At 50.1% G+C, this 24,717-nt stretch overlaps 1 protein-coding gene and 1 long non-coding RNA gene across 4 annotated transcripts; both read right to left on the reverse strand.

The window, feature by feature from the left end:
* Window positions 1–4,090: 4,090 nt before the first annotated feature.
* On the reverse strand, window positions 4,091–10,085 carry LOC136019884 (uncharacterized). Of its 2 annotated transcripts, XR_010615105.1 has the most exons (5): window positions 9,998–10,085; window positions 8,567–8,683; window positions 6,505–6,577; window positions 6,293–6,396; window positions 4,091–5,368 (listed from the first exon to the last, which is right to left on the reverse strand). It is a non-coding gene; the product is annotated as an uncharacterized LOC136019884 (long non-coding RNA). The 2 variants fall into 2 exon arrangements; XR_010615104.1 differs by lacking the exon at window positions 6,505–6,577.
* Window positions 10,086–16,157: 6,072 nt separating this feature from the next.
* On the reverse strand, window positions 16,158–22,377 carry LOC136020072 (sulfate transporter-like). 2 transcript variants are annotated; one of them, XM_065690798.1, is made up of 3 exons: window positions 22,230–22,377; window positions 20,781–21,411; window positions 16,158–19,989 (listed from the first exon to the last, which is right to left on the reverse strand). In XM_065690798.1, exons 2-3 carry the CDS (start codon window positions 21,396–21,398, stop codon window positions 18,394–18,396), a joined length of 2,214 nt encoding a protein of 737 aa, XP_065546870.1. In that variant the 5' UTR covers window positions 21,399–21,411; window positions 22,230–22,377; the 3' UTR covers window positions 16,158–18,393. The 2 variants fall into 2 exon arrangements, with proteins under 2 accessions (XP_065546870.1, XP_065546869.1); XM_065690797.1 differs by lacking the exon at window positions 22,230–22,377 and having other exon boundaries at window positions 20,781–21,939.
* Between the last annotated feature and the right edge of the window lie 2,340 nt (window positions 22,378–24,717).

Consider the following 24,717-nt stretch of genomic DNA (forward strand, 5'->3'; position numbering starts at 1 on the left):
GAGTCAGAATCTCCAACAGCAGCTACTAATGAGCCTGATAACAGGGAAAGCATCAGGGTGCAGAGCCTTAAGCCAAGCACATGCTGCAGTTTGCACGTGAGCAGGCAAACTGAAGCTGGATGTGTTTATGCACTTTCCTAGCAGGTGTTTAAATGCTTCGCTGGACTGAAGACCAGCAGCACCATGGGTCAGGATTAAAGATGCTCCACCAAGTTGGAGAGTGATGGAAAAGGCAACCGAGCACTCCCTTTCCTGCTGGCACTGCAGCAAACTCCTGCACCAGCCTTGTTGTGCACTTAGAGAACTGGAATGCTAGGAGGCAGATTCAAAATGCGCAGTCAGAGGAAGTTCTTCACATCTTGGGCCCCAATCTCCCTAGCACCGGTGGTTAGACCCTGGGACAAACCATGCTCTGCTGGCAGGAATATTGGTTGTGTCCTGCTGGAGGTTTGGGCAGCAATCCCAGCCTGCACCCATCCACTGCAGGAGCATTGGGTCCTGGGTGCGCTCTCTGAACCACCCAGTTCCTCACCCCGACCCTTTGGTGAGCCCGTAACACTGATAGGCTAAGGAGAGGAATAATCTACACCATGAGTTCCAGGTGTATACGGAACCATTTCCCCATCCAGGGAAAATCTATAGCTACAACAGCAAAGTGTTTTGCTGTCTGCAGAGTGGGCTGGCTGGCTGGAGAGCCAAGGGAGTCACTTGCAGAAGCTTGAACAAAGGCAGACCCCTGCATAAAGATATCCAAGTATGCGCAGTGCCTGAGCAGAGCAGGGTTACCTGCCAGTGCTCCACAGCAGTCCTGGTCTCAAGATCCCAGCACTCTCTTTGCTTTATCAGATGCAAACCATGAAGTGGGGAATGGATTTTGATGCATGGAGGAAGTGGAGTGCAAGCCCCTTCCATCACTGCGTGTTCCTGAAGCCCCAAACCAAGTCATGCTGAACCCCAATGCCGTCATCAGTTTTGGTCATAGTGCATCACATCTCCTTTTAATGCTAGTTCCTCTCTAGGATTATCAAAGAGTTTATTCAGCCTGAATGGGATGCCTATAAAAATGTAATTAAATTATTAAAAAGAAAAATTGGAAAGGATTAGAGAGGGAGATAAGGCAGTGGCTTTTTCTTCTTTTTTCTCCCTCCTCCTTTTTTCCTTCTGTAATAATAATAAAGCCAAAGATCTAGTTGAGAAGAAAAGTGGCTGAGTGATTCATCAGGACTGAATCACAGTCACTATGCAGTGGAATTCACTGCCTTCACTCCTGCAGTAGTAACTCAGCCGCTGCTTTAGATCACTGGTTGTGCTTTCAGGCACAGATATAAGACAGGGAGATAAAATCAAGTTAAAAGAGAAGCTTTTTGGTGTGCACTGTGTGTCGCCTTTGAACACAGCACGGTCTCCTTTGCCCAGTTGTGTGGGATGGGTTTTATTGAAAAGAGAGCCTGAATAAATGAAGTTTCTTATGGTTCTACCTGCCATTAGATACAGCCCTCTCACTCAGCCTTCTTTCTATTTGATTTTGTAGAACTTCTCTCTTTCTATTTGATTTGAAGTGCAAGCTTCTCTACTCTTGCTGAGAGGTTACCTCTGAAGTCAGCACTCTGCCTGGGCCATAGCATCTCCTGGTACCCAGACCTAAGCTGAAAAGTCCAGATGCAGAAGCTGAACACTTCAGATTTCTCAGCAGTTTGGATCCCAGTCCATTTTGTGAGGGAAATGATTGTGAAGAGGTGAGGCAGGAGGAAAATTCTGGTCTACATCTGATTCACAGCATCAGCTGATTTGGTGCTTGTCCTTACTTAGAATTATGTCTCACTGTTGTCACCCCCTCTATTCTTTACATTACTCATATTTAGTCCAGGGAGCACTCTGGATGCTGCAGCACTGCCACGTATCCAGGCTCCCAGACTCATAATAAGAGTGCTCAGCCTGAGCTAAGGTGGGAAGAAGTTCAAAACTGAAGTGATCGAAGAGGGTCATGTTAGTGATACCTAAAGGAAGAGGCCTTTAAATAAACTCCTGTATCTACAGTATGAAACCTGACTGTTTGCAGAGCACTTTGATTTATTCCCCACACTTTATCACACTACCTGGATATATTAACCTAATATCCAGTTTAAGGTAGATCTGACTTTAAGGTTTAAAGCAGAACATTTGCATTCACTTTGAACAGTGTAACTACCACTGTTCATAATACAGACATCGTTAAAGCAAGTTTCATCTGAGGGGCACGAAATTCTTTTGTAAGCATTGAAATGCCCTCTCAGAGCAACCCTTTGAGGTATTTATTATCTCAGGACCAAAGAAGAAACCAAAGCAAGGGGGAACCGCGGCATCACCAGCTGGAGATGGAGCAGGGCCAGGCAGCTCCTGCAGGACAAGGCAGTCCCTCCACAATGGGTGGCTTGAGCTGTCTTTTACAAAAACCTCTTTCTTCATCAGCTGCACAGCCCCAACTTTCAAATGGCCAGAGATAAGTATGACCACCTACCTCTTTCCTGGTTCCAGGCATAACATTCCACAATATCCAGATGGAATATTAAATAAGTCATGTATCAGGGCACAAGTTTGTCTTTTTTTATGGGAAATAATGTTTTTTTGAGGCAAATTTCACATTTACAGTCAATGAGCTGGAAGCTACTAAATAATCCCTTTATTTAAGGGATTTAAGGATCAGAGAGGTGAAATGACAGTTGATAATAAAGCATCCTCAGCAGACGTAGGTACCTGCAGAAGTGCTGAATGCTGCTGTAGCTCGGCTGGGGAGGATGCAAAGCAGCGCCTGTGCTGGGGCTGTTCCTCCTAGGCTGCCTCTTCTCCTCCCTCCAGTAAGGCCACGTCTGTTCCCACATCCTCCCAGGCTGGCGTTGCTGCTTGCTCTGGGTACATTTTGGGTTTTCCTCTCTAGCACTCGCACAGTGACTCCCAGGTCAGAGCAGTGTCTGATGGGGTTGGGTCCTCTGCTCTTCAGCATCATCTGGCGTTTCCTCCAGTTCCTCCTGGGAGTCCTGGTCCGTCTCAATCCTCCCTCTGCAGCCACAGAAGTGTGACAGAACTTTTCATCATTTTGTTTTAACTGGTTTTTAAAAATCCCGCTTCTAATGAAAATTTTCCACTTGGTTCTTTTCTCCTGCAAAGACGTTTTGAAAGAAAAAGACCTGCCTAGGGAGCAGCAATACATCTCCTGCCTCCTGCCATTCCCCCCAGTGCTGAGAGGACCCAGCTTCCCAGCACCAAGGCATGATTGGGTGCTTGTCTTTCTGCACTGCGAGAGACTGGCTGCTGCTGCTGGGAGGTTGGGACCACACTGCTGAAACCAGACACCAGATTATGGTATAAACTGGCAGAAGACAGGGAAGCCTCAGGGCAGGGGAGCTGCGTGGAGGCAGCTGAGTGCTGGGGACACCGGCATCACCTCTCCCACCACGCAGCATGGAGCCCCTCTTCCTATAAACCCCCACTGCCAGGAGGGAGGGCAGACCCTTTCCCCTCCTCATCCCTGCTAGAGCACATGGATGAACTTGATGTGAAAAATGCAAGCAGTGAGGAGCCAAGCGCTGTGTGGAAACCTCCTGGAGCTCCAAAGAGCCCAGCAGCAGCGAGGGCCATGCAGTCCTGTACCACGTGTGCGCTACACCAAGCTGTAACCCTGGCTGCGTAGGAGCCCTCGCTGGGCTTCATAATTCATATGCATATGAGTCTGTATATATTTCCATGAGTACTGCATCTCCACGTGAATGAGGATAACTATATGCAACTGTGAATAAAAAAGCCGAGTGAATCATTCATCATGGATTATTGATAGGATTAATTTTACCTCTTTTTCTACTCTCAGGATGCCCACAAGCCCCCCTGAATTTGTTTTCCCTCTTTCATTAAATATTTCTGAAGATGAAGTAGATGAGAACCAAGTATTTTCTCTCCTCTTTGCTTGGCTGAATGGGATGGTTGCAGTCAGGCTAACCACTGCAAATTCCCACAGAGAGCAAGTGTCTTCTCTGGCATCTGAGCCTAAAAGCTTCACCATCTTTCCCCCTGAATATTCACAAACATAAAGTGCAGTCATGGGGATCTCAGCGGAAAATGGTCTCAGAGAGGGGGACAAGCAGAAATGAAGGGGCTTCATGAGCTAGCTGGAATGACTGCCGCTGTGTCAGACAGGGCTGTGCTCAGCTGCTGGGTGAGGGAAGGACTGTGGGTGTGCGAGCTCAGCTCAGCAAGTTCCATGCACACGTGTTCAGAGGCTGTTTGAGCTCCCCTTCCTGCCAATGGGGAGAAATCAGCTCCTCCGTGGACTCCAGGCAAAGTCCTGAGCCTCCACACTGCCTGCGCTGGCCTTCCAGGCAGACAAGGGTGAGGAAACCCAAGCCAGCCCACAGCTGGGTACTGATGGTGCTGAAGGACCTCTAAAGGGTAAAGGCTGGAGCTGGCAGCCAGCAAGTTGTACCCTCACCCATTCCTAGCAGAGGAAGGACACCTTCTTCTGGCAGGGCTCTCCCGTGGCTTTCCACATGGCATCAGCATGAAATCATAGCGATACATGCTCAACATCAGAGCACATATAGGTCATGATAAGGCAGACCAAAGCTGGGCTTAACAGTCCCACCCAAGCAGGGAGGAGGTTAGTGTGGATCAGATTCTCTGCCATTTCTGTGCATTTCATTTCCATGTGCATCACTTCAGGTAGGGCAACTGCCTGCAAACAGAACCTCTTCTTCACAGATTTGAAGCCCAACACATGGCCGAGTAAAGCCAGGAGCTGGTTTCCCAGCAGTTTTAGCAAATGCTGGCTGATGCTCAGCCTTCTGCACCGCCTTCACGCCAAGAGGCCTGGTGTGTTCAGTCAAACGGTTTGCGTGCAGAAAGTTAACCTGGCTCCGTCTGCCACCGGAGCAGTCAAAATCCAGCTCCTCGGAAGCAGCAGCCTGCTCAGTGCTCCCAGACTGTGGCCTCTCGCAGACTTTGCACGCACAGACCTCGGCTTGCCAGGGTCCACACGAACCAAAACCCATAAGCGTGAATGCCATGTGCCATCACATGCCATGTGCTGCAGTTCCTGGGGCTCGAACACTCATTCAACCAATGTGATTCACACTGGTTTTGCACATCAGCGCTTCTCCAGACAGGACATTGTGGATCCCGTCTGCAGGCACTTGTTCATTGTGTTATTCAGTGCGACGAGCACATCCTGTCATGTCCCATGTGGCTTCCCCTTGGCCAGCCGCACACCGCCCAGCAGCACCCCGGATGGTTTTAACAAACAGGCCAACAACTGTTCCCTTGCAGATGGCTGCAAGCTGCGCTGGGGACCAAGGCTGCTGTTTCCATGGCAGCACGTAGACGATTCCACTTGTAAGCAGCCCTAAAATTAAAATACAAACAAAAATAAACCCAGGGAGCAACTTTTTCCTTCCCCCTCCTTGGCCTCTGAGGAGCGTTCACCCTCTGCTCTGCGCCAGAAACCTTGGGCTGCCACTGTGGCTTTCCCCACCAAGGGAACAGTGGCAGTGGTGTTTGGGGCATCGCATACTGATGCTGCACCGCACAGCCTTGGAAACACAGCCAGGTCAGCCCAGGTCAGCACTGAGGTGGGAGCCTGCTGGAGCCAAGGCCAGCAGCCCAGCACTGCTCTGGGATGCCCTTGGCTACTTAGGAAGGAAAACTGAGGCTCCTCTTGGAGATGAAAAACTTATTTCCTCAGTCCTTTGCCTGCCTGGTGAAGCAACATTATTCCTGACCATTAATTCCCCATCAAAAAATCTTCAAAGACAAACCCAAACCCAAAAGAAAAAAGGAGACTGCTTTACTCAGAGCTGTTCAAAGAGAGAACAGACTGGAGCCTGCAGGTGGTTTGCAAACCCTTTCTGGCAATTGCGTGTGTGTTTAGCACACAGTTACAGCCAATGTCCACACAAGTGCAGTAAGTGCTTGAGCCTGTGGCCATCCTCCTGCACACCAGTAGCCACGGTGGCTGGCACTTCCCAGAACGGTGCTTTCAAACACTGTAGTGATTGCGCTCTTATGTTTCCAGGATGACACTGGGAGATCTGCAGCAGATCAGCAGAACAAGAGTTAAACTAGAGCTGCCCATCTCAGAGCTGCGATACCCACGTTTGGGCTAGGCTTTGACAAGATGGACACATGGAGTCCTCCGCCATGGCCACGACTGAAAGCCACAGCCGGGATTTGCGGAACTAGCCTGAGGGCTAAGAAGTGCAGAAGACAATGAAGTGTTTTCACTTCCAAGAAACAAATGCCAGCAATTCCCTACCCAAATTTAACACACCTGTAGTGCCTTGTTGTCCTGGGTTAGCCTTCAGCCATTTACACTTCTCCTGTCTGCAGTTTCCATGCTGGTTTTGGCAAAACGCATCACAACGTCTGCACAGCCTGGAAGGGAAATTCATTATGCAGCTTCCCAAACACAGCAGAGATTTTAAGCTAAGTGATGGGCATGGCTGGGCACAGGGGTGCAAGGGCTCAACAAGAGGAAATCACCTTTCACTAGCAGCAGCTGCTGCACTTCCTCTTCGAGGCTACACACACAGAGTTATTTGTGTGAGCACAGCTTCTGGGGAGGAAGACAGAGAAATAGAAGAAAAGAAAGAAATGACTGCCTGTGGTCTAGCCACAGCAGCATAAAGCATCCCAGCAGTATTCAGCCCAGTTATTATTGTGCTTGGGGAATAAAAGCAGTCCATCTAATGTTGTGCTTTCTCTCTATAGTGGCTTCCTGAGGAAAAGGCTAAGACTCTCCAAGCCTCCCCTAATCTGTGGTTAACAAGTCCCTCAGCCAGAGGGGATACTGCTGCCTCAAGTAATTGTTCTTCCATTAATTCCTCCCGCCGCATTACAAACACACTTTTGGCATCTGGCAGCAAGGATTCCTGCACGAATTACCCCTTGTGTGAGGTGCCCTTTTCTGTAACTGGAGTGTACTGCAGGCCTGTTTCAGCTGGTGCTTTCTATTCCTCATGTGGAAAGAATCAGGGAACAGTCCTTCCCTGCTCACACAGCACTCCCAGGGGCTTCTCATGAAGCCAATGCTTTAATATACACCAATGTTCCTGTTTGCTTCAGAGGTGCTTGCATAGGATGTGGAGATCTTGATAGCTCCAAGAGCCTATGAACAGGTACATGTCTTCAAGTTGGAGAGGCAGGAGCTGCTTACAAAGGTAGTTGACAAGCAGTATTAGTAGCAGACCTGCCTACACGCTTCAAGGAAGCACTCTCAGGAGCTTGCCCCACCAGCAAAGCAAACCCCTCCAGTCTAACATTTCCTTTGCAAATACTCTTTCTCCCAGCCTGCATGTGAAGGTGGGACCTGCATGCCACCAGCCTCTGCAATGCACCGAGAGGAGCACGTCTCCTTTCCTTTAAAGGTTATCTGCTCAGCATTGTCTGCCACAGGCACCTTCCCATCCGCTGCGCTCTTCCCTCCACACTGGCTGAGCACCTCTTCCCCACAGCAAAGGGCAAAATGCTCCCTTCCCACAAGCGGGCCATGGGGAAGAATGACCCCATTGCTTTCGAGGCACAGTGTCCTGGACAGGTGAGGTTGAAAGGAAGGGTGATAGGAGGTAAGCACAGGACCTAAGCAAACACAGAGGGTTCCATTGTGTCTGAGCACCTCATGTGTCATCAGCCCTTAACCTCTGACTGATGTAAGCCATGGCTGCTCACCTCCCAAATCTTAAATCCTCCCTCTTCTTAAATGCACCACACTGGGGATACTTCAGCAGCTGTGTTAGCTCCTTTTGGATGCTAAAGGCACCCAGGAAGGTTGCCCCCTCTGTCACCCTTGGCTGCCCATAGAAGGGTTCCCCCATGCAGTGCCCTGCGCTGTGCTCATCCTTTGCAGGCAGGGAGCTGACACCAGCCTGGCCTCAGCAGTGGCAGCCATGGGGACAGCTGAGCATGGCACTGACCAGGCTCTTCGCAAGCCCTCTGCCCTGCGAGGGCAGGTCTGTCAGTGCACCGTGTCACCCAGGCCCTGACTGCCTTCATACCGTGGCGAGAGGAACCACAGAGGCTCCTGAATCTTGGTGCCCAGGGCACTGCATAGGGCAGCCACAACAGCTTTTATCCGTGTGAAACAACAATGCCATCCAGTGGCTGGTGAGCCCGGCTCCTCGTTGTGCATCACCACAACCAGAACAACCTTTACCTGCTTTGATTTTTAACCTGGAATACTACCTTGTCTCAAAAGAAACACTCTCCAGACTTAAACACCCACAGTAAATCTTCTGTACCCGAGTGCTCTCCCACCAGCTCACACCCCAGGCAGCACAGCACAGAGCTGCAGTAGCAGGGGACACTTAGCACTGCCAACTGCTTTAGAGAAAATACGGATCTGGAAGAGAGGGCCAGCATTTGTTGGAAGCACAAAGATTCAATTAAACATTCTTTTCTTGAAAAAAACAAAATAGCATAACACAGAAAAGTGATGAACAGATTCCCTGGCAAGGACGGTTTGAAACGGGAACAACTTTGAGATGTCAGCATTAACCACTGTTATTTCTCCTCTGCTTATTGAACTTCAGTACCTGTTATCCATTACCTGCTTTGTGCGTCTCAGTTGCTGTATGGCTTGGCATGTATTTTAGAATACATTTAATCTTGTCTCTAGTTTCTAAAGGAACCACAATTGTACCTGCTGGAACACATCTCTCGGTCACTAAAGAAAGAAAATAAAGGAAAGATTTTCTTCTTGTTGGACTCTCTTTTTTCAGCCTTTAAGCTTAACAAAGCACCTTTCCTGTACTTCCTCCCATTAATTCCATGGGCTACACAGAATCATAGAATCAATCATAGAATCATAGAATCATTAGGGTTAGAAAGGACCTCAAGATCATCTAGTTCCAACCCCCCTGCCATGGGCAGGGACACCTCACACTAAACCATCCCACACAAGAAAAATTAGCAACATTTAGTATAGCAACGTATAAAGTATACATTAATAATATACAGTACAAATACTTTATATTTGTAAATTGTTGCTGGACCAAAACTGGCTACAAATGGAAATTTCTATGTAATGTATGAAATAAAACTTCAATCTTTAAACAAAATGCTAAGGAACTGTACCACAAACACACAGGTCCCAGTTCTGACATGGTATTTATCAGATGTCCTCTACAACTTCTCCACAAGACATTCTCCTCAAAAGGGCTTCTGAAAAATACCTGTTATCATCCAATTTAATTTCTTCAAAGATGTGCTTAGGATACTACTGTGCATGTTGGATACTTTTTTTCTCCTTGATGCCTTCTCATTTTCCTGTAGCAAACTATTAGACATACCAGCAGTCTTAGGTCACAGACAAGGACTCCACTGTGCAAAGGCAAAGAACAGAAATACGGTCCTTATCACATGCACCAGAGGCAGCAGGAGGATACAGAGTGAAGGAGCAGCACAAGGAAGCCACGATAAGCAGCAGTGTTAATTGAAGAATACATACTTTTTTTAACGATGCAACAGCTATCTTCTTAGGCTTCAGTGATCCCCAGGAGCAGGGGCTGTTCAGGCACCCACCAAAGAGCCCCAAAACTGCAAGACCTGACAGAACTGCAGGATTTTGCCATAGCTGCCAAGGTCAGCAAACAACTGGAGCTGCTCAGCTCATTAAGCCCAGCTTCATGTTCATGCTCCAAGTTCATTCCCTCCATCTCTCAGGTTATTTTAGACCAAGCAAATGAAGCTCATTTCAGTTGCTCCCCCTGCCTTGCCATTTGTCTGTACCACCTTCATCCTGCTTTGAGGCTTCTCTTGCTTTCCTGAAGGCTGAGAACCTCAGAGGTTTTCTTTGCTGCCAAACAGAGGAACACAAAGCACTTTCTGCTCCCATTTTGCCCCTCAGGATAACACTGTGCAACCCCCTGGCTGCCTGAGATCCTGCCCTCACCGCCTTTGCACCACACACCTGATGGCTGCTGGAAGCTGGGATTGCAGCCTGTTAGGGGAGCATTGAAAAACAATTTCTCATCCTCACCTTTTTTCAGTGATGGCAGCACCAAGGAAAAGTTTCTCTCTGAGTTTCCAAGACCTGTATTATTGCTACATATAAAACCCCAGTAACACCATCATTTACCTGAGCTCACACCACTAGCCTCTGCTTTAAACCCTCTGTGGAACATCACTTGCCCCCAGAGCTTGATTTGATAGCAGCTGTAGGTTATTTGGGCCATCACTCACTGTCCTCTGCCATCTTTTCATAGAAATTGAGGCAAACAGCCCGCAAAAGAGGAGATAACATCATATCAGAGACAGAAGTTTGGTGCTTCTGAAATCTCCCCAGATCCTTGTCCCATGCAGGGGGACCATGACCATCACCTTGTAACAAGGGAAGGATTCAGGGGGACTCCCCTTGGTTATCAGTGCAGTTGAGCATCCAATCTCTCCAGTTTGCTGCCTTAATTATTTTAATCTTGACTATTACTGTCATTATTAGTACTAACAAGTACTTCAAACTCCCAAAGGATGTTATAACATGCAGTAATTAGCCAGCCAGATGGTGGCTGCCAAGAAAGCAGTGTGGAGCTCAGCAATCCCCAGGCTGTGGTCCATATCCATGTCCATGCCCGTGTCCAACCCCTCCCGTCCTGCCCCCTCCGTGTTATCCTCAGTCCCACTGGTACGCAGTTCCCACCTTGGGTCTCCCAGTCATCACCACCAGCAGCTGAGCCAGTTCATTAGCTAATAGCTGGGATGTCTCTGGTGGCCAGGCAGTCTGTGTCCCCCTCCTGAGGAGCTGCTCTGGCTGTGCCAAACCAGCAGAGCTCTGCTCTTCCCTCATTCTTGTTTACCTTGATCTTTTCAACCTCCTGGCACATCGATGGTTTCCCTGGTGGATTACTCTTCCCCTAATATGCTGTATCTAACTGGGAGCTGGCCCATGGCTGTCGTGACAAACCCATATCACCCAACACTACTTTCCTCTTTGCTAAACAATCCCCAGGGAAGCAGCAATGTTTGACCCTTCAAGCCAGGGCAGGGTACATATGGAGGTGGTGTGGATGTCACACATGCACTGGCACCAGTGTTGCTGCTCCCTGGCCTCAGAAAAGGTCCCATAAGGGGTCTGCTGTGCCAAGCTTGTCCGTGCTGGTGGATGGCAGGGCTGGGTAGGCCTGCAGCACGCATTATCCTTATCTACCTGGCCCCTGGGGAGATGCTTGTTGCCAAATGGAGATGCCTCCTGAGGCCAGCCCAGCCCCGGTGCTTTGGGCAGTGTTGTAGTATCCCCAGCTGAGGTCTTCAGCAGAGCAGTGTCTGCAGCTCAGCCTGCAGGCACACTGAGCAGGCCCTGTGCTTATCTCAGCAGTCCTCACAGGTCTTCAAGAGAAGCTGCAAAACCACATGGAGCTGGAGGAACTACCAACCTCTTTTCCCCAGTGAGGTGTCCTAAGAGCTAGTGAGATGTGAGCCTCTAAGTGACTAATGGCACATCAAGAAACAAAGCAGACACCTGTAACTAGGAGGGAGCACCACCAGGCGAGTGGGGCTGGTCATTTCCCAGGCAATAACCGAGGGCAGCATTATTTGTCACTAAAGAGCCTTGGCTGAACGGCGCAGGCCTTGGGCTTGCAGTGGTGAAACAGAGGTGCTTTGATCTACCTCCCTCCCTGGCGAACTTTCTTACTAAAAGGCAGACAATGACCAGACACAAAGTGGAGCAAATTGACTCCATTCAATTCCTCTCCAGGCGAGGATGAAACAAGGGCAAAGAGCAGAGCTAGTTCAATAGCAACCCAGCAATTGCAGAAAGATTTCCCCATCACTGGGCTGACTTTGTTATTTTGTAGGAGACCACAGAGATCAGCAGCTCCTGCTACTTGTGGGTATCCTGGACACTGCAGAGATTTTGCACAGAGTAATTTTCCTCTTCAGCTCATTTAATCCCTGTCCTTCCTCCTTTTCTTTCCCTCTGTGAGAGCTGAGAGCACCTCCCTTTGGAGTGGCATTGGTCCTATGGGAAGCAGGATATGACTGTTCCTGGTAGAGCAGTGTGGGTGGTGGGTGATGGCACAGCTATCCCTTTCAGGGATGTACAAGAACACCCTCTCCCTACCTGCAGCCAGCCTGGGCTGTTCAATGAGCTGGGATCCCCAGGGCATGTCCAGCCATGAGTTATCCTCTCTACTTGTTGGCACCTGTCTCAGGTGGAATGAAGCTTCTGTCCTCTCTTCATCAGAGCCTACCATTCCCAATTACTTCTGCGTAGCCTGAGCGAGGCAAGATGATTCTCCCCACATCTATGTTTCCAAAGTGGCCATGTCCCAGTGTGCAGGTACAATTACCATGTGTGTCAGCTGCTAATTTGTCCAGGCAAATGGTTGTTAAGTGCTCAGAAAAGCATCTAGTATGGGGTGTGTAATGCAAAGGTTGTTATTATGCCTGTGGCAGAGTGGGCAGGCTCTTTGCACCATTTACTCCCTCGGTAGACATGAGGAAGCATTTCCGAGCCTCTCCAGGAAGCTGCTCTGCTTCTTTAGACATTAATGTTCATCACTCATGCAACTGCCCTTATCGCTCCAGGTGCTGCCAGGATAAGAGGTGCCACTCATGCTGTTAATGTAAATCTGCTCTCCTTTGGAGGAGAGCTGTTTGTAAGCAGGGGAGAAGAGGATTGCTGGGAGGCCAGTGGCAGCTGATGGACAGATGTCACCTCTGCTTCTCCAGCACTCCCAGGGGTGCTGGGTGGCTGATTAAAATGAGGCTACTGAGCTGTGTCATTAAAAAATAGATCAAAACATCACGTTTTCACAGGCATATCACTGAGAAAAGACCCATCTCTTAGATTCCGTGGAGAAAACAAATTGAGCACATTCGCAGTCAAGTAATATGGGGGATTTTGCATCTCAAAAGCTGCTATGACTCTTCCCCTTTCTGTTTCTGACTACTGAAAATCTGGAAATGCTACCAAAATCATCACTTGCAAAGCTCTCTGGTTTGAGCCCTGGCAGCAACCTTCAGGGATGTGACTCTTACCACTTCCATTTTACAGCAGGTAGAGGGAGGAAAGAAACTCCAGGCAAAGAGGGTTTGGATGCTCAGCGACGTGCAAGGGATGGTGCAGGGAACAGCGCAATGTGGTCCCGTTCCCCTCCCCAGGCTCTCACCTTCAGGCTGCATCACTTCTGTAGCCTTCATAGCAGGGTCCAAACACCACAGAGGGACTTGGAGACACGGGAGCTGGAGGCTCCTTTCCATGTGACTGCAGCAGAGTAAGGCCCCAGGCTCTGCTGGCAAATCCTCACAGCCCAGTCCTGCTGAAAGCTCTGCACAGGGATCCTGACTTGGAGACCTGAGGCTGGGAAGTGGTGCGGCAGCATTGTGCCTGAAGGAACACCTGCAAGGCTGGGTGTGTAAGTGCATGTGTGTGAGTGTGCACACAGGCTGGTGTGCCTGGGTACCCACCCCTGTGCACACTGCCAGCAAGGTGAAGGCAGCATCCTTTGCCAGCAACATCATTTATTTGCTGGCACGAGAGAAATCACATGCAGTCATCAAGTTGGAAGGAGCAGTCCAAGAGGAAGTATCTGTGAAAGCAGCCTATTGTTTGTGACAGGGACTCAACAGTGCTTTACAGTGCCCTAGAACAATCTTCTACAAGAGTAAGTGTGGAAAGTACTTCTTAAGCAGACGTGTGGAGCTCAGGTTAGTAATGAACTTGGAGCACGCAATGAAAACTTGGCACAGCTAGTGCAACAGCCAGGACAAAAGAGCTGTCCTCCTGCCTCTCCCTGTCTTTCCATTGCGCACCCAGCTCAGGCAGGGTGGCTAGGACCAAGCCCTGCAGCTCCAGGCTTGGCTCTGCAAACAGCTTTGGAGACACTGACTGGATTTTTCTTTCATATCACCAGGGCATCATCTGTCATCCATGATGATACCTCTGCACAGGGCACCCACACAGCACCCAGGGCACTTTGCACTAAAGGGTGAGGGTGAGAGGCAGAAAAAAGGAGAGGTTTTTATCCAGTGGCTTAGGAGGAGTTTCTGATGTAGCTGTCCCATGACTTTGAAAGTTTTAACTCCAGGATGTAAGCTCTGGGGTGCATGCCCCTCACTCAGTGGAAGAATTTGGAAGCTGCCATGCACGTGTCAGAGCAAAGCCTTTCTTCTGAGAAACACAAGTAGAAATAGGGCACAGCAAACCCAGAAAGCAACCCAGAGCAGGAAGCTTGTAGATGGACACACAGAAACCCACAAGAGCTCAGCCTGGCAAGCCTGACACAGCTGGATTATGTTACCCTGAGCCACTGTCCACTGATTCCTCCTTTCCCAGGCTATCTCAGTGAGGTATTAACTGGCCCTAACCTTTATTATTTCCCCCCAGAAAACCCAGTGCTATCCCCTGCAGCTCACGGCTCTTCCAACCCAGTTTTGTCTGCTAGGGAAAGCTTTCATGGGTAAACTCTCCGCACATGTGGGCAGCGTGCTAACGGCTTGATTGCAGCTACAGATCTGCAGAAGCAGCTTCTTGCCATTAAACAGAGCATGTGTTTCCAGGAACAGGCAACGGGAGCGAGAACAGCCCTCCATGAAGCAATCAGTGTCGCGTACACTTTCTAGAAGGGGAAGCAAACACCCCTGAGCCAGGACAACCTTTATTCCTTAAGCTTCCTCAGAGGAGCATTTCAGAGCATCAAAAGGATCTAAACCTGTCCGGCTGCTGCTGCGGCATAATTAACCGTTGCACAGTCAGCTCCACCGGCAGCTGACAAAGCCTTAGCAGCAATCCTCCATTTATCACACTCCCGGAGTATTTATAGATTCACAGCAAGGCAGGGGGCAGAGAGAGAAGAGTCAGTGAGCTGGCTTACCAGGAGGGATAACATTTGCTTTCAGCTGCATGGCATTTCCTTGGGCCCTGGTGAAGCACACAGGACACCCTGGGGTGCAGCAGGTCAGCACTGGGATGCGAGGGCAGGTCCTCTTGGGTGGGAGATGTTGAGGCCCTTTGGCAAATGGGCACTCAGGCTGCTGCAGTTGGGTGCTGGGGCAGACAAGGGTCCTGTGGCCTCAGCAGGAGCCCTTTCACCACCAGGAATTAGCCCGCTGTTGTTGTGGTCCCTTCATGCTCACATCTGCCTCACCAGGAGATGCAGGTGGTGGGAGGCCAGCCCGATCTCCCGTGACACTGATTATAAGCTGACCTTGGACTATGCCATTTGTCATTCCTCATCTCTCCTCCACGTCATTTACAACCCAAGGCCTTGCCATAGGAGCTGAAATAAGAACAGCAGTTATCCCTGATCTACCCTGGAAATCTGTGAGGAATGATGGGTCACCGGGATGTTTGACTTGAGGGCTGGAAGGCGATGCTGGAGCTGGCAGATCTGGGCAAGCAGCCTGGGCAAGGTCTGCCAGCAAGATCCCAACTGCTCTGGGCCGGAGAGGAGAGGGAGGGAGGAGGTTGCCACCTCAGTTCTCCTTTCCCAGGGAAGGCATCCCATTAAAATTGCCTCTTATCTCTTTGGCATTTTCACAGCTTTCTCAGCTCTAGCAGAAACTGCTCACAAACAGCCATGTCCCATTGCAGAGAGCTGTTAACAGCCACTCTGACAGTAATCCCCTCTGCACTGTGTTGCACCAGGCTATACCCAGGAATTATCAGCAATGGTTTTATATCCTGCTGTGGCTTTATGACCCCACCAAGATCATAAAAGCATCTAAAGTCTAACTAAACCAATTTGATTTTCTCCATAAACAGTCTTATAAAGAATATTATGGTAATGCTATTCCAAAGGGGAAGGAAGGTCATAATCCTTGCAGCTAACAAGACTTTTCTCCTCTACTGACTTGCTGTTCAGGCACAAAACTGCCCCATTACTCATTGCTCCATGGCTGATGCAAAATCCTGATGCAGCCTCCCTGAGGACTTGCTGTGATGGGTTGCAAGGACCCTTGGAGAGAGGTGCAGTGTGCCCCAAGAGCTGCCCCCCACCTGCACCCGGGGCACACTGAGCATGCCTGGTCCATCCAGCCCTGCAAGGCTCATACTGGCCTCTTCAGTCAATTTACCTTCATCTGACACTCACAACCTTGCTCCAAGGACCTGCAAGCAGCTGGGCATACCATGCTCTTTAATCCATTTGAAACAGACTTTTGACCACAAGAACACATTTTCCTGAGCAGAGCCAGTAGGATTTTGTTTCCATACACTTTATTTACAACAGATTCCTGTCCCTGGGCTCCTGAGTGGCTCTAGCCAAAGCTAGAGCTCCCTTCAGTGGGATATCTTTGGTGCTGTATTTCCAGGATGAGGCCAGGGGAATATTCACATACTAAATATGCAGCATAGAAGGTGTTTTTACAGATGGAACTAATGAAATAAAAGCTATTCTCGTACTTGGCAATACTGAGGAGCCTTCTCAGCTCACACCAGGGACTCACCCTCAGGATGCAGAAGCAGAGCCAGCAGCATACTGCCCATCCCAGCCCAGCAGAAGGACAAGTCCCTGTGTCCGTTTCAAGGCTCCCTCCGGCTGCACACCCAGTGGTGCTGGAGGTGCGAGACTGCCCTGCCCCACTGCTACCAGTGACAGTGACAGCACTGTGCATGCAGCTGCACAGCATCCAGCTGCGTATGTGGAAGGCAGCCCAGATTCTGCCAGACGCTGGGAGAACCGTGGCCATTGCAAGCTGCAGCACACGGTTTCCTGATTTGCAGTGTACGAAGAGCAGGTGGGGATCTCAGATACCTTTTCTGGGGAGGAAACCTGTAATTCCAGCCATGGAAGTCGTGTAAACCCCTGTCTATTAATAACAGCAGGGGAAGGCGCCTCTCCTCCCCTGCAGCTCACAACACAAAAGGCAAGCAATGTCAGCTCAATGAACCCCATGCAGCTCTCTGAAACTCCTTTGTTTCTTTGTAAGGGAAGTGTTTTGCTGTTGCCAAGCTTGTTGCTGTTGTTTTGTGGCCATTGAAGAGCTGCAAACTCCATGCAGCAGGGTCTTTGGAAAATAAATGAGCCTCTGCAATCTGTTTCCCGCATTGACTCTGGCTGTGTGGGAAGAGACGGGCAGTCCAAAAACAAAGGTGGCAAAAGCTGAATATACATTAGTGAGTGAAGGAGCGAGTGGGACTGGTGGCTCTCACCCCTGCTGCAATCAGGCCATAACCTCCACTGCTGCACATCTGGGGAGGTGAGTGAGTAGCTTTGCTGTCTAGCACCCGAAGTTGCCTTGGGGTGCTCATTTCTCCACAATGCAATTTGTAAAGGAATGCATCACAAGAGAGGATGCTGGCATCCTGTCTTTCCCCTGTTATTCTGCATTGGGCCACAATATGGGCAGTGGAAACGCACATAGAAGGAATCGCCACGTAACAAGATACAGGTCTGTCTGTGAGCTTTCCTGGTAGGTCTGAGCTGGCTGCAGCCCCTTTCTTGTCTGTGGGCGCACACCTTGAGCTGCACAGCCACGAGGCACAGCGCAGGAGCTGCTCACCTTCATGCCGGGCCTCCGAGCCTGGGGCTGTGATTCTCTGCGGGAAGTGGGAAGCACCACCAGTGCTCCTCAGAGGAGTGGATGTCAGACCTTGCCTACAGCTCCTCTATCCTGTTTCAACCCTCCCTCTCCCAGTAACCAGTCCGACAGTGGTTAATGCCAGGGCGCCACGGCGAACAGGATTTTTAGGCATAAAGCTTGGGTCACTCACAGACCCCTGCAAAGCTTCCTCCTGTGATTGCCACTGCAGCAGCGATACCTGTTCTGTGGCAGCACCTCTAACACAGGACAGGGCTGTGCCATGCTGGGGGCCCTTACAGCCAGCTCCGAATGTCACCCGGTCAGTGGGGGCACGGCTCCAGCCCGGAGGTGCGGCCGCTCACCTCCTGCTTCCGCCCATCCCGGCCGGCGAGTGCTCCGGGCGGTGGGTGCGCTCCGGGGCTCTTCCCTCCTCTCCGCTCCGCACCTCCTCCGGAGCCGGGGCCGGAGGCAGCGCTTCGGCATCACCCGCTCGGAGCAGCGGGCACCGGCACGGCCCGGCGGCCCCCGGCGGCGGCGGCTCCAGGAGCGGAAGCGCCCGGCGTCGGCCCCGGCTTCGGCAGCGCAGCGCGGCTCGATCGTGCCCCCCAGCGCCCACCTGAGACACGGGTCCCGGCCCCCACGGCACCTCCTGCCCCACAGCCCTTCCGGCAGGGACAGGGGTGAAACCCCATCCAAGCTCTTCTCCCACAGGACAGCCTTTGAGAAGCCGCTTGGATTATCCACCAATTGGCAATGTCTGCTGAAATCCACACCTTCCTCATGCCTGCCCCATGCCTGCTGCTGACAGTTCATCAAAGTCTTTTCTGCATGCTCTGACAGTGCAAAGACTAAAACTGCTCTCAAGTACATCCCAAGCCCGTCCCCATTAGGCAGCAGTCCTTACACACAGCTTTATAAAGACACCTGGAAGTTCAGGTCGTCAGCATCCTGGAGAGCATCCTTGTCCTTGCTCTCCTCCTGCCGGACATGGTACCACCGTTCAGCAAACCGCACGGCATCATGGATGCTGTGGAAGGCCAGCTGCCCACCACTGTCTGCCTCACCAGCCCAGCCTCCCTCCTGGAGCCGGTGGCGGAGGGAAGGGTTGCAGTTGGCCAGGAGTACCTGAACACCAACCTCCTTATAGTCATGACGTGTCTCCTTTAGCACTGAGAGACCCACAGTGTCTATGAACTGCATCGCCCCACAGTCAAGGATGAGGGTGTGCATATCTACAGAGGGAGGACAGGCATCCTCTGGAGGCTCCTCAGACCTTTTCTTGGCTTGTTTCAGGCAGACAAACCTGGTGCCGAAAAAGCTCTTTCTGTTGCCTGTGTCTGCATTTGCCTGGGCCTCCACCTTTTGGTGCTTAGCAGCCAGTAGGACAGGATTTACCCCTGTTTTCCGGTAGAGAACAGTCTTGAAATAGTCCTTGTTGGCATAGTAGAGAGATGACTCGAAGCGGAAGATTTTGATGTTGGCAATGCTGCTGAGCTGCTTGTACGTGGACTGGTCCTCATAGATTTCCGTGCTGCTGACCTTGCCCAGCAGCGTGGCCCGGGGTCTCTGCGTGCGGAAGATGACACAGAGCAGAGCGAAGCAGACACCCACAAGGAGCCCAATCTCTGTGGTGATCAGCGTGGAGCACAGCATGGTTGTCCACCACACCACCGTGTCCAGCTTGCTGAGCTGCCACATGCGGGGGGTGTCACGGAACTTGCTCAGCCCCCCCCGCAGGTTGACAATGGTGACCACCCCCAGGATGGAGGTCTGCAGCGAGTAGAAGAGCGGGGCAATCCACAGCAGCACTAGCAGCAGCACCAGGGAGGTGACCAGCCCAGAGACCTGGGTCTGTGTCCCCGTGGACTCCTTCAGCAATGTCTTGGTCAGGGCTGCAGAGCTGGCAAAGCAGTAGAAGAAAGAAGGGACGAGGTTGCACATGCCAATGGCAATCATCTCTTGGTTGGCACGGACAGGGTAGCCATGCTTTTTGCCAAAGATTTCTGCCAGGGAAACGGTCATGGCAAAGCCAATAACAGCAATGGGCACAGCATCAACTGCCAGGCTGGAAAACAGGTTTATATCTGGTAGAGTGGGTTTCCTGAAACCGGTGGGGATATCCCCACAAACATCAGACTTGTATCGCTTTTCAAAGTTAAAGTAGTATGATATTACTGTGGCTACAATGACCACCAGCAGCTCTATGGGGAATGGAGCCTTCATCTTCTCCTTATACCGGTCATTGATCTCTTTGACAGGCACTATGATGGCCAAAGCAACCAGGCTGGTAACCAGGTCACAGATGTTGGTGTTCTGGATGTATCTGAAAAGGTCAACCCATGTGAGGATGAAGGACCCTACCCCTTCGTGACGAGGGATTTTCAGTCCCAGGAGATACTTCATCTGGGAGGTGATAATGGTGAGGCTGGAGCCGGTCACAAAGCCACTGAGGAGAGGTTCTGACAGGTAGACAGCCACGAAGCCCAGCTGTAAAACCCCCAGCAGGATCTGAAAAGCAAGCCAGCCATACCTTTAGCATCGATGAGAAGGGCTAGAAGGAGGTGGCTGTCAATTTATGTCAGTTTGCTTCCACTTCTGTCTGCTGAGCAGTCAGTGTGAGGCAGGGTACTTTGTCTTCAGTAGGTAATCTGGGGTACGACAAACTAAAGAGACCTACCTATAACGCTTGTCTGTGGCTAGGGTGCCATACAAAGGTCCCTACCACTGTCTCCTTACAAGCAATAAGGGCACATAGTTAACACAAAGTCCAGGAAGCAGCCCCATCAAAACATCACTCAGTGGCATATAACTGGTGTGATGCACAGAATATTAGTTGTCCCAGTGGAAGAGCCTGAAGTTGTTCAATGACAGCTAGGCTCAGGCAGTGGGGACATCCCCAGGGAGCATGGGCTTTGAAGGAGCCCCTGCTGATGGCTGGGCCTTTGAGAGCTGTTTTTGCCAGCCTCAAACCTGCTCTAACCTGCAGCAGAAGCTGGCCCAGCTCCAGGACTGGGGTGGTGGTGGTGGTTCTTTCTTCTCCCTTGCTGTGTCTGATCATAAGGGCATACAAGGACACGGCCTGTCATATGAGAGGAAACAACCTCCCCCCATTCAGTTGTGTTTGTGGGTTTCTAAATCACTACATTTGATTCAAGGGCGTCAGGGTCTAGCCACATCAGGAAAGGTTTCTCATGACTTGTGAATCTGAACCAAGACAGGAGCTTCAAGATCTTTAGCACAGAGAAGTTCCTAGCAGGGAAAGGTCAGAAACGAAGCAGCAGAACAGCAAATATTTGTACCTGGTAAAGACCGACCAGAAAGCTCAAAGAAAGGGCCACAGTGATGGCGTAGCAGCTCCTGTCACAGGCACTCGTCCCATTACTGGAGGAGGTGGAGTTGCCCAGCAGCGAAGAGCCAGCGCTGTCATCGCTGTACCCTGCCAGCTGGAGGTGCCGGGTCACAGACTGCCCGATCATCAGGCACAGGACGCCGAAGGAGCCCACAAAGTTATGGCGCGAAGTGGCCATAACAACATAGATGATGTTGCAGAAGAAGTTGGTGTAGATTCCGTAGATGGGATCCTGGTTGGCTAAGAGGGAGTAGGAGATGGACTGAGGGATGGCAACTATCCCCACCAGGAGCCCAGATATGACATCCCCAAGCAACTGTGTCTTGACATTGTAACGGGGAAGCCAGTCCAGCACTGGGAACAGCCGACAGAAGAAGGTGATGATGGTTTGATGATTGCATGTGCAGACCTCTCTGGCTTTCTTTAGGATGAGTTCCTTGGTGCTGAAGTCTGCAGGCTCATACTCCTCCAGTTTGACATGTATAAAGTTTGCAGGAGGCTCTTCTGGCATTGGGGAGCACAGTGCGTCTTTGCTCTGTCCTGACCTCTGTCTTGACGTGTCCTCCATTGCACCAGGAGAGCTAAGGCAGGAGAGCAGGCAGCCATGAAGTGTTGCAGTTATGTACATAAGGTGCTTTGCTTAGCTCCAGGGCTCGTGCAGATTGCATGGATAAATAAACGAAAGTAACCTCGAACCAAACAGAAAAGCACTTTCCCATGGTGCTGGTTAATTTGTTGGTTTTCATTTATGGGCCTGATTAACCACAACCCTGAGACCATGGTCTGAACTGCATTCACACTGGCACAGGTGCCCACATCAGGGACAGAGCTACAGAGCCCCCTGTGCTCCTTCCTAACATACCTCTTGTTTTGAAACAGTCCAGCAAAACGGGCTAAAATCAGACAATATCATTTCACTGAACCTAACACTTCTTCAGGAGCTCTGCATTTCCTGATGACACATTCACTTGAGCAAAATCTGTTTCGAAAATGTTGGGATATTCCAAGTGATGCTTTGGGAATGTAACACATGGATAAAGGAGGCAATGTGCAAAATAACTTTTCATTTAACACTTCAGAATATTAAAGCACATTGCTGACTTGCACCAAACAGGCCCATCACAGTGGCTCCTGTCTGCAGAATGGAAGCATCCCACCTCTTCAGTCTGGTTAAGTAACATAGGCACTTCCCAGAGCTGTTCCAAGATTTTCAGTCAAAATGCAGGCACAACAAAACAAACCTTTTTGTCAAAAATGAACAACGCACACAGAGAGGAGCTCTCCCAAGAGGAAATCCAGAGTGGCTGCAGTTCGGACACAGAACTAGGATGATGAGAAAGCCTGTTCTCCTGCCCCACGGGTTTGTTTCACATCAGTAGTCCCATCCCGAATCTCTTACCTCTGGCTGCACGGAGACACACAGGGCGTTTTCGCACTACCTGGAGCTTCTCCCCTGTGGACAGATCTGTCTCCTCACCTCGCAGCACACACTGAACAGATAAAGCATGAGGCTAACGACTGCAAACCTGTTCCCTTCGCCTTCCTTCTGGACCCTGAGCCACTTCCCTTGGGAAGAGATCTGAGTTACTCAGCCAAGCGATTGGCCCTTTTATCTTGCTCCAGCCGATGAAGACGGTGCAGCCAGCCAAACAGAGCTGTATTTTGAAAACAAACATTGTTCTGGGAGAGTATTTTTGCTGAAAACTTGTTCTGGCCATTAAGAATAGTTGAAGGGGTTTAGAGAAGTGCTCCTGCCAGATAACAGTACTGCTGGTATCTGGAGATGTGTTTGCTAAACAAGGAGAATGATGCAAAGAAATCTTCGTGCCTGTGCTATTGCTCTGCCCCTCCCTGAACTGAGAGCGCATGGTTGCCCAAGTCCTGCCGGGCTTCCCCACTCAGGTTTTCATCTATTCTGGACAAGCTTTTGTTCCAAACCAATCAAAAAGCAGAACTTGTTCCAGAATGACTTTTCTTTCCCAATAGCTGCCTGCCTGCTCCCCATGTGCCTGTATCACTGCCTGGCCACTTCCAGCAGCACCAGCTTCACAGTGGCTTTGTCAGACAGCTCTGCACAGACAGCAAAGGGGTGATGATGACACAGGGTACTTCCAGGTAGATAAAGAGCTCACAATGTGTCAAACCTGCACAATCCACCTTCTGCACATGCCTTTTAGAGACCAGAGTGGATTTTTTTTAGCACAAATGAAGGATTTTGCTTTGCAGAAGTAAGCACAATTCGGTAAAGTGCAGGTTTGCATTTCTTTTGTAGGTAAAGGTGATCAATTGCATCAGTGGTAGGGAAAAAAGGTAATATTCCATCATCTTGCATTGAAACAGCAGCCTCATAAATACCTGCTGTAACTGTTCTGCCCTTGTGATCCCTGCAAACAATCTGCACCAGACCTCTCAGCACACACTCCCACTCACCTCATTCTTCACCCTTTGCTTTCCATCTCTTTACCATCAACCTAGTCCCTACGATTTTGCTGGCTGTGCCATTGCTCTATGGAGCAGGAGTAACACCTGCCAGTGGGGCAGCTCAGCCCCTTCCTCTGCTCCTGGCACTGACTGTGTTCTGGGCCTGGGGAGGGAGCTGAGATCCCACAGCGTTGAGGGAAATGGTGTGGGCTATGGAGGATACGGCTATGGGTATGAGCTATGGCTGTGGGCCATTTTCATAAGGCTTTGAGTTAGATGCTGGAGAGACACCCTGAGGGAAGAGAAGAGGAAGATGAGCATCCTGAGCTACATTTATCTCATCAGTGGAAGCCTGTATCTCAGTAATTAGAAGTAAATAAATAAGAAACATCGGTGCTCTCTGGCAGCAGGAAGAAATGAGAGCACATGGTAGAGGAGACAGCTGCTCAATGTACTTAGCTATTTATATGCATTCTTTATTCTCTGCCAGTCCTCCACAGCTCATATATTTTCAGGTACATCTGTTGATAACTCCCCTTTCCCCTCCCCTTCTTTCAGTAATGGACTGTATCTTTCCTTAACCTTGTCATTCCTCCTGTCTTTAAAAGATGATCCCTTCATATGCTTTACAGCCCTTCCTAGATATTGCTCATTCTGTGTCTTGGCCTGCCTGATGTAGTCTCTACTTACCAATTTAGATTTTCCACCTTCTTCCTCAACAAATGACCCAAATTTCTATTTTCTGTATGGTTCCTTCATCCTGAAATTCAGTCACTGAAGAACTGGTGAGTCAGTCACCAAAGAGCTGGCCAGGCTGGTCTTTTAAGTCAGCTTGTTTGCTGGGATGACACATATCTGAGCACAATTCATCTCTGGGTTTTGATCTTATTTGGGAAGCATTAATTTCCAGTTCTGGATCTCTGACCTGTCCACCATGAAAATGAGACAGGGCACTTTTTCCATTTGTGACAGGATCCAGGCTAGCTAACCCCCCCCCCCCCCAACTCCGCCTTCACAGCCGGCTGCTGCTTTTCTTCCCTACTGCCACCTTCACTCACATAATCTGGAACCCTTTTGTTTACCGTGATTTGCTTTACCACCTGATATTGCTTGATGAGCCATACAGCCACGCTCTTCCACCTCCCCAGGGAATAGGTTTGGGGAGCAGTTCTTTTCCATTCCTTCTGCCTCTGTGCCTCTCCTGCCATCCTCCCCTACACTTTAATTCCCTTTCTTGTGCACAGATTCCCAGTTGCTTTTATACACTCAACTTTAAAATATTCCATACTTTCACTGCAATTACATTCTCAAGCTCTTTTTCCCAGCTGGCTTCCCCGTGCATTTCTGTTCCGCAGAGGTTCTCGGCACTGAACTCTGCAAAACAGCAAACCTTCATGCTAGGGCAGGTTCTGCGCAGCCCTCTCTGTGATGGAAGTTCAGGCTGTGGCTCTGGGGTCATTTTATGT

This window comes from Lathamus discolor, chromosome 10 (assembly GCF_037157495.1).
Source record: "Lathamus discolor isolate bLatDis1 chromosome 10, bLatDis1.hap1, whole genome shotgun sequence".
Taxonomy (NCBI): domain Eukaryota; kingdom Metazoa; phylum Chordata; class Aves; order Psittaciformes; family Psittacidae; genus Lathamus; species Lathamus discolor.

Excerpts from the sequence above, each read along its gene's own strand:
- LOC136020072 (XM_065690797.1), bottom strand. The coding sequence starts at position 21,458 with ATGTACATAACTGCAACACTTCATGGCTGCCTGCTCTCCTGCCTTAGC. Across the intron at positions 19,990-20,780 it reads TTCTGGTCGGTCTTTACCAG|ATCCTGCTGGGGGTTTTACA; the intron begins GTACAAATATTT and ends CTTGCTTTTCAG.